Genomic DNA, 11,815 nt, shown 5'->3' on the forward strand with positions numbered 1-11,815 from the left:
TAACCTAAATAAAGAATGGTGCATTATTGTTATTTAATGAGGGAAGAAAAGAAGACAATAAGAACAATTTTAATTCTAAGAATAAAAGGAAAGAAAATACACCCTCAATTAATTTTGTAAGAAAATATACTACTTGCTCCCTTTGTTTAGTTGCTCCAATTACTTTTTTTCTCATTTATCATGTCGATTATATATACAATTTTACATTACTAAAAATTATAAAAATTTCATTTTACAAAAATATGCAGCGAAAAAAATAAAAAAAAATCTCGCGTCACTATACTTTTATAATATACTAGCCACAATATGTAAAAGATATTATAAAAATAAGAGATTTCATATGGTAACTCTAAACTTTCGGCTTTTGAGTGGTAGACAAACCTTTTTTTAATCCACATAATGACCTTGACCTTCCAAATTTTTCGCGTAATAGACAAAAGAAAACTTTTTAAAAAAATTTTACGCTATTTTTATCCAACTAATGACTTTTTTCAAAAAATAAACGTCATGATCACCCTAATTTACCACATATTTCGAAATTCAGTCGAAAAAACACTAATTTAACCAAAAATTTAATATTTTATCTACCGCATGAAAAAGTTCAAAATTCAAATTTCAAAGTCACCACGTGAATTTAAAAAAACACTTACTAAAAAACCTAAAAACTCAGGATTACCACCATCAAATTTTTAAACAAAAATATAAAATTGAATGCAAGGCTGGGTCATAGTAGTTCACAAATCACAAATGATGACCCAAACAAACCTCACCGGCCACCGCAATTTCCAACTCATTCCACCCCTTCCTTCCTACTCCCCCTTTATAAATACTTTAATCCATTCCTTGGGAATTTCACTCCAACACAAACTCAACTTTCTAATCTCTTAAACAATTTTACAAATTACAATTCGTGTTTCTCTCTCAAATCTCACAAATGGCATTCTCTAAAACCCAAATTTTCTTCATCCTTTCTCTTTTGGTAGCCACTTGTATGGCCCAAGCCCCATCACCTACACCCGTCGCAACTCCCGCACCTGCGGCTGCTCCTACGGCCACCAATCCTTCCCCCGTTGCGCCACCCACCGTCTCTCCAACTCCCACCCCCGTCGCTACACCAACCGTTTCCCCAACTCCCGCTCCAGTCGCTACACCAACTGAATCCCCTGTCGAACCACCAACCGTCACTGCTCCAACTCCCTCTGTCCCGACTGTCCCTTCCACCGAGGGTCCCGCATCCGCTGCAGGCCCTGTTTCAGGCCCTACTGCTGGACCTGCCGCTGACAATAACCCATCAAACGCTGCTGGTAGATCTGTTTTTGCTGGTGCCGTTTTATTCGGTGGCTACGTTGCTGCTTTGATGATTTAAATTTAATTTTTATTTTTTTCATTTTGTCATTTTTCTTCATTTTTTTGTTTAAATTTGGCGGTTTTTTTGGTTTTTTTTTTTTCTTAATTTAATTAAATTTGAAAGTTTACTGATAATGGTTTTGAGCTGATAGTGGATGTATATTTGTTATTCATGGATTCTGTATGGTGCTGAATACTGATGTAGAAATTCTTTTGTAACGAATCCCATGTACATGGACTTCTAATAAGTTTCATCATTTTTTTTTCAATATTTTTTTTTTAATATTTTTTTTTTCAGTAATTTTGTTTGTTCTTTCAATTTTTTTTCACTCTTCTGAATATAGTTTGTTAAATTTTTTTACATATTTACAAATAAACTATGCTTTTGAAATAAAATTATTGAAATGATCCAGAATTAAATAATTATACTCTAGAAAAGCATTGAATTGTGTTGGATTTTGGCAAATTGTATTTTAAGAGTTTAAATTATCAGGTTTTTTTTTTTTTTTTTTTTTTTTTTTTTTTTTTTTTTTTTTTTTTTTTCTCTTTGAGGATACAGATTGTTAACTCCAAGTTGCTTTAAATTTGAAATTTCATTTTAAATTCTTGTAAACTTGTTTTACGATTTAGCAATAACATGAGAAAATATACCTTCCACAAAGTATGAGATAATTAGAATAAAATAAGTCAAATTTAAATAAAAAGTCAACTATTTTCCCATACGTAAGTACTTTGGTGAACAATTATGATTATGTATAATGAATAAAGTTATAATTGGTGAGCAATTATGTTATTAAGTTAGGAAAACATGTAATATGATGATACATAAACATAACCATGATGTTTCGTTTCTTCCCTTGTTTTTATTCAAATATATTCATGCTAATTATAGCCGCTAGCATTGACAGCCCGTTTGGTACATGGTATTAGAGGGCGGTAATGGTAATAAAATTAAGTAATAAAAAATTTGGTTGTTTGGATGCCTTCAATGTTAATGGATGGTAATAAAATAAGGTAATGAACCAAAAAGGGCCATTTTTATTACCATCAAACAACCTAGTATTAGATTGTAATGGTAATGAAGTATTACTGTGGTAATAAAATAAAGTAATGTTGTTTCGAGCTGAAGAAAAAAATAATAAAGAAAAAAAAAGGTAATGTATGTAATTATCCAAAAAAATATTTATCATTAAAAAAAGAATCATTAGATAGAATAATTTAGATACAATAATGCTTTTAAATACAAATATACAATAATGAAACTAAGAGTCATTACCATTTTTTATTACTAACAACCAAATGCAATCAATGGAATATTATCTTCCATTACCATTTTTTAGTCATGCACACCAAACAAAAAAATTTTCATTACCAATTCTCATATCCATTCTTTCATTACTATTGCCACTACAACATTTTATTCCCATTACTTTATTACCATCAACCAAACGGGCCGTAAATGCAAAAACAATAGTGGGAGTTCGATTGATTTGGGTATAATATTTGGTCGGGAAGTATATCAATGTGGTAAAATTAATTAACGGTCTATTTGTTACGTGGTAATAAACGATAGCAATGGAAATGAAAAATTAGTATAATTTTGATTGAAAAATTTCTTTATTACCTTGATGGTTATGTTTGTCTAATTTTATTCTTCTTATTTTCTTCATAAATTTATTTCAATGCATCACGATTGAGAGAGATGGTTTTAGATGGTAATGAAAATTTATAAACAAAAAAACTTTTTTATGATTAGAGTTTCATTACAATGGGAATGATATGAAATTTTTGATGAAATTTTATACTAAAAATTATTCCTATAATCACCATTTAATATCATTAATCAAACGGTCGTAAAAGATTTTGAGAGGAAATGTAAAGTTGGTAGTAACAATATTTCCTTTAAAAAAAGTTATATTTGTAAGTCGTAAAAAAAATTTATGCATGTAAATATCAAAATATTATAATTTGATGTCAATAATTGATTAATAAGTCTTATAAATGAGAAATATCACTAATGAGGGTCATAAAGTCTATTCCTCAAAAAAAAAAGTCTTTTCCTCAAAAATACTTCTTCCATTTAATTTATTGGTTTCATTTATTTTGCGCCATGGTTGAAACCACTTGAGACTTGAGTATGTGTGAGAATTCGAATATAACTGAAATTTGATGAAGTTATATAACTTCTGGACATTTTGTTGGTTGTTTTTTTTTTTCAAAAATAAATTATCCAAATAAGAAAATAAGACTATTAAACTGAATTGAAGAGAAACTAAATTGAGCTAATCATACTAGGGTGTTTGGTAGATAGCTTAGGGGTGTCTTCTTTAGTTTACGTTTGGTTCTTAGCAGTTAGTTAACAAGAAAAAAAAACATTTAGTAAATGACTTTTTTTAGTTGATTTTTAAGTTAAAATGAAAAAGTTATTTTAGTTATTTATTTCATTGGCTGTTAGCTTATTGGTTTGCTTTCTGTTTAATAAATAGACACTATTAATATATAATTTTACTAAACATCTCTTTGAACAGTTAACTTGTCAATAGTTTTTTAGCCAAACAATACTTTCAATTAATTAAATAAACCAATAAAAATAACTAACAACCAACGACAAATAACTTTTTGTCATACATCCCATTATTGTAAGAGGCAACAGGTCAAATAATTTCCTTTTTTTGTTGATAAAAAATTATGGAATTCAAAGATGTGGCAAAGTTGGAATAGTAGAGCAAAAGATGAAAACAAGAAAAGATGATTAAGGCAGCAGAATAGAAGGATTCGTAGCTGGAAATATTGCAATATTGAGTTGGCTAAGTTTATTTATCATAGTTGTTATAGTAGTAGATTAAAAAGAGGGGTCCATTGGGAGAAACTTTGTTCCGTAGTTGTTACTTGGTAGTTGATAAATGATACACTCTTCCCTATTAGAAAATGACAGAGTCTATCTTAATTATCTTAATTATTACTAAAATCAAACACTGATAATATTATTAATATTTAATTTTTCGTCCAACACTTAATGGTGATGTCTTTTATATTATGACAACTATTTATATCTTTGATTTTATTATGATCTAACTATGATTATAATATTATCCATATTGATCAATTCTATATCTTTTATGCCACATCATTTAATATATTAAAAAAATATATACAATTTTTTTTTCCAATTATTTATAAAATCTTCTTAATTTTATTTATTAAATGAGTATTATTTAGTGTATTAGATATTTTGAAATGGTTAAAACATAATATACTTTTATTAGGATTTTTTGGTTATTTATACAATTGGTTACTTAAAAACAATGTTTAATACTAATATGATTTAGGTTGTAACTATCTTTATGTAAGTCACTTATATTTTTATGACAAAATTTTCTTTTTTGTTTAAACTTTTCCTAAAATTTTAATTTTCTAGTATACCAACAATGATTAATCATACCTCCATTTACATAACAGGTCGGGCGGATTGTCGAGTCTCATTTTTGTGTCAATGGATAAAAAAATCGTCATCTGGTAACTTTTAACAAAGAGATTTTTATTAGTTAATTTAAAATAAAAAATTTTATTAGATAGTTTTGATAATTTTTTGTATATTATACATCAGGTTAAATTTTAAAATTTAAAAATATCGTGTTTAAGATATTTTAAATAGGGCAATAAAGAAGTAACAAAGGGAGTAATACGTCTACATTTATCAATAAACGCAAATAATAGAAGACAAAGAGATCAGATTTTATCTTATGGATGAACCAAGTTTTAGAATATTTGGCTTTTGTATTAATTCTCATTAATATATATATATATATATATATATATATATATATATATGTATATACATATATATATATATATGTATATACATATATATATATATGTACATATATAATATATATATATATATATATATATATGTATATACATATATATATATATGTACATATATATATATATATGTACATATATATATATATATGTACATATATATATTATATATGTACATATATATATATATATGTACATATATATATATATATGTACATATATATATATATATATATATATATATATATATATATATATATATATATATATATATATATATATATATATATATATATATATATATATATATATATATATATATATATATAAAAGGTTTAACCTAAACCTAGGGTTATCAAAGTATATATACAAACAAGATAAAATATTTACATATTTATATCTACTATCACACCCCCTGCATGAAAATCATTAAATAAAATCTTAAGAAGCCCCATTGTAATAAAAATATCTAGAATCTAATATTGGAAGGGAACATGAGAACACGAACTTCACTCTTTTTCAACTTTTCTTGAACAAAATGAATATCCATTTCAATGTGTTTGGAGTTTTCGTGGTGAACATGATTGCAAAAAGATTGACAATACTCACATTATCACATTAAACCAAGGTGACCTTTATAATAGGACAAAGCCACTTAAGAAGTAATTATGAAGCAACGTGTATCAGAAACAACATTAGCACCACCGCGATACTCCGCTTTAGCACTATACTTAAACAAGGTGGGTTTCCATTCGGAGGACCAAGAGATTGGAATGTCCCTAAGAAAAACACAATAGCCAGATGTGGAGCAACGAGTGTCAGGACAACCACCCCAATCATTATCTATATAAGATAGTAAGAAAGAAATGGGATACCTATACAATTAAAGACCATGATCAAGGATAGCTTTTGCAACACCCCGGCCCTTCGAACCGCCGGTGACTACTCATGGAGACTGTAGACTGGCCCACAAACCAACACAAGTCTTTCCAGCGCACTTTGGCCTCACTCATGCGCGCCCGAGAAAACATCCCAAGAGGTCACCCATCCTAAGATTGCTCCAGAACAAGCACGCTTAACTGTAAATTTCTTAACAAATGAGCTTCCATGAAAAGAAGATTCACCTTGTCGATATGAGTAGTTTATCAATCCTTGTTTAAAGCTTAATTCGGGGTATCACAGCTTTGAGGTATCGAAGAATGCGATGAAGTGCAACCATATGTTCAATTTTCGGATCATGCATAAATTGGCAAACCTGTTGTACAACATAAGAAATATTGAGTTTAGGAAAGTAAGATACTATAGAACACCAACCAAGCATCATCAATACAATGCAGGGTTTTCATAAGGAGCACTAGAATCACCACCAATGAAATAGACTACATTTAATAAAGCTTAATTATAAGTTTATTAAGCTGATTGGGGTTATTAAGTAAGTTAATTCGAGTAATAATATTATTATTTTGATAATATTGACTCAAGTATTTGATTTGTTAACATTTTCAAGAAAGAGATATTTTATTTAATGTATAAAATTTGTATAAAGAATACTTCGATAAAAATATATTTTGATTATATTTTATTAATTGATTACTATCTTATCTTTATAAAAATAAATTTAAATAAAGTATTGAAAAATAAATTATACGACGAAAAATATAAATGTATTACCCATCTCATATTTTCGTGAATATGAGTATGAAGTTGAGTCACCGTAATTTCGCCACGTAATTCATGACTCATTACGTTAACTCCTTAATTATAAACCCTTATACTCATCCATTTCTCTTCCTCCCTCACACTGGACTCACTCATTCTCCATCTCCCTCACAGTTCAGTAGCAACCCCAGCTCCACCAGGCCACGCCTCCATCGTAGCCACCCGCAGACACACACTCCTCCTTCCCTGCAGCAGCCGCGACCCCCAAGCAGCAGCAGCCGCGTTTTGTGGCTGTTCCCACGGCAGCAGCAGGCGTCTAGGCCTAGGACCACCACCGGGTCCGTTGGGCTGACCTGTGTCACCACACCACCATACACTCTTTCCTCTTCCTTCAATGGTGATTGAGGTAATCTACAAGCTATACTATTTAAGTATTAATTGAATGTTTTAAAGTAGTTTGCTATTTGTGGATTCAATTTGGGGTTTTTAAATCAAATTTAAGCATCAACTTGAATTTAATTAGAGTATATAAGTTTAATTAGTAATTGAGTTGTTTTTAGTGTCGATTAGAATTGGTTATTTGGGTTATTTGAGTTCTAGTATCAAATTGAGTAATTGGGATTCTGAAATTTCAGTTCATAAACTGAACTTTCTGTTTTGGCTATTTTGGGGATAGTTCTGATTGTTTTTGAGTTCTTATGTCTTCTTGAGATTTGTAGAACTTTGAGTCGCGGTCGTGTAGACACTTGAATCACCCCGAGATGAGTTCGTATGAGGAAGTTATGTCCAAAATACTAGTAGACTGTCATAAAGATCGACAATGAGGTTCCGTTTTGTGCTGTCCGAATTTGTGTTGCTGTTTTTGAAATAGTTAGAGTCGTTTTGGGGTTTTGGTGTCTTCATGAGATTTGTAGAGCTTCGAGTCGCGATCACGTGGGCACTTGAATCGCTCCAAAATAAGTTTATATGAGAGAGATATGTTCAAAATAGTGAAATACTAGCAGGCTGTCTTAAAAATCCATAACGAACCTTCTGTTTTGGCTATTTTGGGATCGTTTTAATTGTTTCTGGGTTTTAGTATCTGAATAAGAATAGTAGAGCTCTGAGTAATGGTCGCGTAGCCACTTAAATCGTCTCATTTGGTTTCCGTATGAGTGAGTTATGCCTGTTTTAGTAAGAGGTGTCCTAAAACCATTACGGGATTCCTAACTTGGGATCAAGAGATATGGAAATTAATTGGATAATTAAATATTTTTGGATGAAGTATTTGATTCTGTTGAGACTTGTTGATTGTAGGAAGAACAATGACTTTTGTGTTTAATCAAATACATTCTAATAGATTAAGGGTCTTGGTGTAACCTTAAATCCTTGTGAATCTTGATATGTAAGTATGAGATAGATGGATATTGAATTTACGAAATTGGTGGAACATGGTTGTTTATAAGAAATTATTGGGTAATTGATATTCTTGAATCGACTGTAAGATTTTAAAGGTTAGAATGCTAGCATAACTCTTGGTTAAGCTGCGGTCTTAGAAGGAGATGTAATAAGTTATATGTTAGTGTAGTAGTATCGAACGCTCTCTAATGATGTTGTGATCTTGTTATGCTCTAGGAGACGATATCATCAAAGAACCCTTCTAGTTGATAGCTGGATTCGTTACCTTGAAGCGACATCGTTGGTGAGTAGTAACAGTCCCTTAAAAAGGGGTCTGGCCAGGCTATCATTTGTAAAATGTTTATTTAAAGTTTGTGAAATTTATATGAATGTGATAAATGTTTATGAATGATTATGCTAAGATTGATATGGTCAATGGATCGGGCTTGCGAGCTGGTCATTGACGGAGTTGAGGAACATGGTTCCCTACTCCCTGTTTTTGAAGCGAATTGTCATTGAGATATTGACTAGCTTCACCCGAGAGCGACATAGCCTTAGAGCTATGGGGCACCTCTCAAACTAGACTCCCTGTGCGTACATAGATCTAGAGAACTGATGTTGCTTTTAAACCCATGATATGAATTACTGTGTTTTGTTGTTTTGGATTGTTACTTCTCACTCAGTTTAATCTGATCCTCTGTTGTTTCCATCTTTTAGTCTGATTACAGATCGGAACCGGTCGGGAACGATGGGTTAGCGGTGTTGAATAGCGTTCCAAGGATGTATATTGAGCTGAGCAAGTAGGAATTTGTAGATTTGTATTAGGATTTTGGATAAATGTATATTTGTTTTGGCTGTGCTGGTTATATCGGACTTGTAGAGAATTGTATGATTATCTTGTGTATTAGTTAGATGTTGGTTTTGGGATTTAGCTGAGTTAGTCACGTTGAAGAGCTTGTGACCCCTTTGCTTGAGTTTTGGAAGTGTGATTTCAGTTTCTTAGAAAACGAACTTAGTGATGACCCTATTTACCTAGTCAACGGTAAGTCGGGTTGTTACAACCAAGCTAAGTTTGCTAAGTGGTAGCCACAAAAGTAGAGGTAGACTTGCAACTATACATACCGGTATGTGGGTATTAGTGGGAGCTTTTTGATGGAGGATATGAGTCAGGGTGAGATTGACCAATAGTTTAGAGGGCAAAATATTAAGAAGGTAAGTGGTAGTTTCCAAGGCGTGATGCCAAAGAGAAGGAGGAAGAGAAGTATGGCACAATTAATAGAGTGAATTTTGCATTTGAATTTGTTGTTTTGTGAGGAAGTGTCTAGATAAGAGACATGCATGCTAATGGGAATTTTTGAAATTCTTGAGTGAAAAAAAAAAATTAATTAAATAAACAAACATTTAAACTTTTTCTAAAAGTAAGCGTCCAAACCCCAAAGCTGTGCTTTGGAGCTGTTCGCAGTTAGTAACTAACTGCGAACAGGTCAAAAAAGACAAAATAACTGTTTGCAGTTACTAACTGCGAATAGAAAAAAAAAAAAAAAAGAATTTTTTTTTTTTTTTTTCTGTTCGCAGTTAGTAACTGCGAACAACTATTTTGTCTTTTTGCTGTTCGCAGTCTAACTGCGAACAGCTATTTTGTGTTTTTTGAACTATTCGCAGTTACCAACTGCGAACAGCTAGTTTGTCTTATATGCTGTTCGCAGTTAGTAACTGCGGACAGCTCCAAAGCACAGCTTTGGGGTTTGGACGCTTACTTTTGGAAAAAGTTTAAATGTTAGTTTATTTAATTAATTTTTTTTTTTTTCACTCAAGAATTTCAAAAATTCTGCTAATGGCACTTTGAACACAAAAATTTGGGAAAGGCCCATTATTAAATTCACCCGTGATCACATTGAAAAGTTTTAATAGAAAGGCCAAACTGTGTGAGAACAAATGTTCAAAATTTTTTTTAAAAATGTCATAGCACTAGTGGAAAAAAGCTTATATGCTACGGTTATCCTTGTTATATGTTGCAGTTTTGACCCGCAACACTTGTGACAGCATAGCATTGACACAATATTATATGCAGCATATAAAAGACTATATGTTGTGGTTCACCTAGAACTGCAGCATATAGTGCATATATATTTTTTCTTTTTTTTTTTCATTTTATATATATTCGCCAATAAATGTTAATAACTACATACATAATAATTAATTCATTAAGAATCTTTCAATATTTCCCCAATCATCACTGACAAGTGCAGTTATTTGCACTTATTTATATCATTCCTAGTGATGATTATTGTTAGTAATTTTGTGCTAATTTTGAAAATTTATGCTACTCTACCCATTTTTGTTATTCATGTTGATTTTGAACGGTTTTGATCATTTTAAGTATAATTTTTATGGTTTTAATGATGGAGTTTACTAAGGAAATTATTGCTCGTTTGAAGATATTTTACAATGAAGATGAGCAAAAGAGTTGAAAAATGTTTAAAATGCAAAAATTTTGAGGTGAAATTTGATACATGCTCACTCTTTTGGTCATAATTTTTGATAGAAAGATCGCATTAATGCAAGGTTTGCGGCATCGGAAAGAAGAGCTTTCCAACAGTATATTATATGTCCATTTCGACAACCGAGCAAGAAATGGCGGCTGTTTAAAGTTCGCCAGTCAGAAGCAAAACGACGAGTCGTCGCCTGAAAGCTACGACTTGCCTCCAACTGCTGATATCCACATTTGACTGGTTTTTTTTCACTATTTTAGTGGTTTTATTTATTTTAGCTTTATTATATTATTAGAAATCGGTTATTTTTGGGGAGATTGTTCCCCAAGTAACCTTAATATTAATAATCATTAATATATTTCATTTTATTTGTGCTTTTAGTTGCCTAGATGCCCTAAAGCTCTAGTTTTCAATTTTTAGTTTATTAAGCTTAGTTTTTTTTTTTTTTTTTTTTTTTTTTTTTTTTTTTTTTAATAATGTTTTCATTGGAAATTATTTATGCATTCTATGATTTGTTTAAGTTCCAATTTGTAAGTTTCTATAACAACCCGAAATTAATCAGCTGATTAAACAAGATTTAAACTAATGCGCAAGCTTAATACTTATATTGGGCTATTACGTTGATAATATAATCAATTACTCAACTGATTATATTATTTACTAGACATATATCGAAAAAATTAAAATATTAGAGTTCACAACATTTGAAAGATGTAAGGAAATTACATTATAAGAATTATTTGAAACGATTTAAAATATATGAATTTCTGCAGAAAATTCGACAGAGTATCGTTTGTAAATAGGATAAACTAAAATTTTTCCTTTTGACTTAAAGTCACCCTGCAAGTTCAAAACCAACATTGTAATAACAACCAGCCAAACATTCCGAAATCACATCAACTAGTAGGGTGGAATCTTTTCTCCAAAAATTCAAAATAAGTGCTAAAATAATTTTAAATAAAAGACTTCCTTTACATACATCGTTTATGTGATTGGTTGAGATTACTTTGTTGATTACTAATCTTTACGCTTTCACCTGCCATTGATTTCGTCACTCTTAATTTTCTCAAAATCTGTCCCCCCCACCAAGACAGGTTCAAAGAACAAAACCACAT

The 11,815-nt window shown here is 30.6% G+C and overlaps 1 protein-coding gene and 1 long non-coding RNA gene across 2 annotated transcripts; both read left to right on the top strand.

The window, feature by feature from the left end:
- The first annotated feature begins 760 nt into the window (after nt 1-760).
- Nucleotides 761-1,628, top strand: LOC130807751 (classical arabinogalactan protein 4-like). The gene has a single exon (XM_057673072.1). It carries the CDS (start codon nt 935-937, stop codon nt 1,364-1,366), a length of 432 nt encoding a protein of 143 aa, XP_057529055.1. The 5' UTR covers nt 761-934; the 3' UTR covers nt 1,367-1,628.
- A 5,343-nt stretch (nt 1,629-6,971) lies between these two features.
- Nucleotides 6,972-9,637, top strand: LOC130807752 (uncharacterized). Its single transcript, XR_009040648.1, has 3 exons — nt 6,972-7,237; nt 8,446-8,512; nt 8,926-9,637. It is a non-coding gene; the product is annotated as an uncharacterized LOC130807752 (long non-coding RNA).
- The last annotated feature ends 2,178 nt before the right edge of the window (nt 9,638-11,815 follow it).

This window comes from Amaranthus tricolor, chromosome 3 (assembly GCF_026212465.1).
Source record: "Amaranthus tricolor cultivar Red isolate AtriRed21 chromosome 3, ASM2621246v1, whole genome shotgun sequence".
Lineage (NCBI taxonomy): Eukaryota > Viridiplantae > Streptophyta > Magnoliopsida > Caryophyllales > Amaranthaceae > Amaranthus > Amaranthus tricolor.

Excerpts from the sequence above, each read along its gene's own strand:
- LOC130807751 (XM_057673072.1), top strand. The coding sequence starts at position 935 with ATGGCATTCTCTAAAACCCAAATTTTCTTCATCCTTTCTCTTTTGGTA.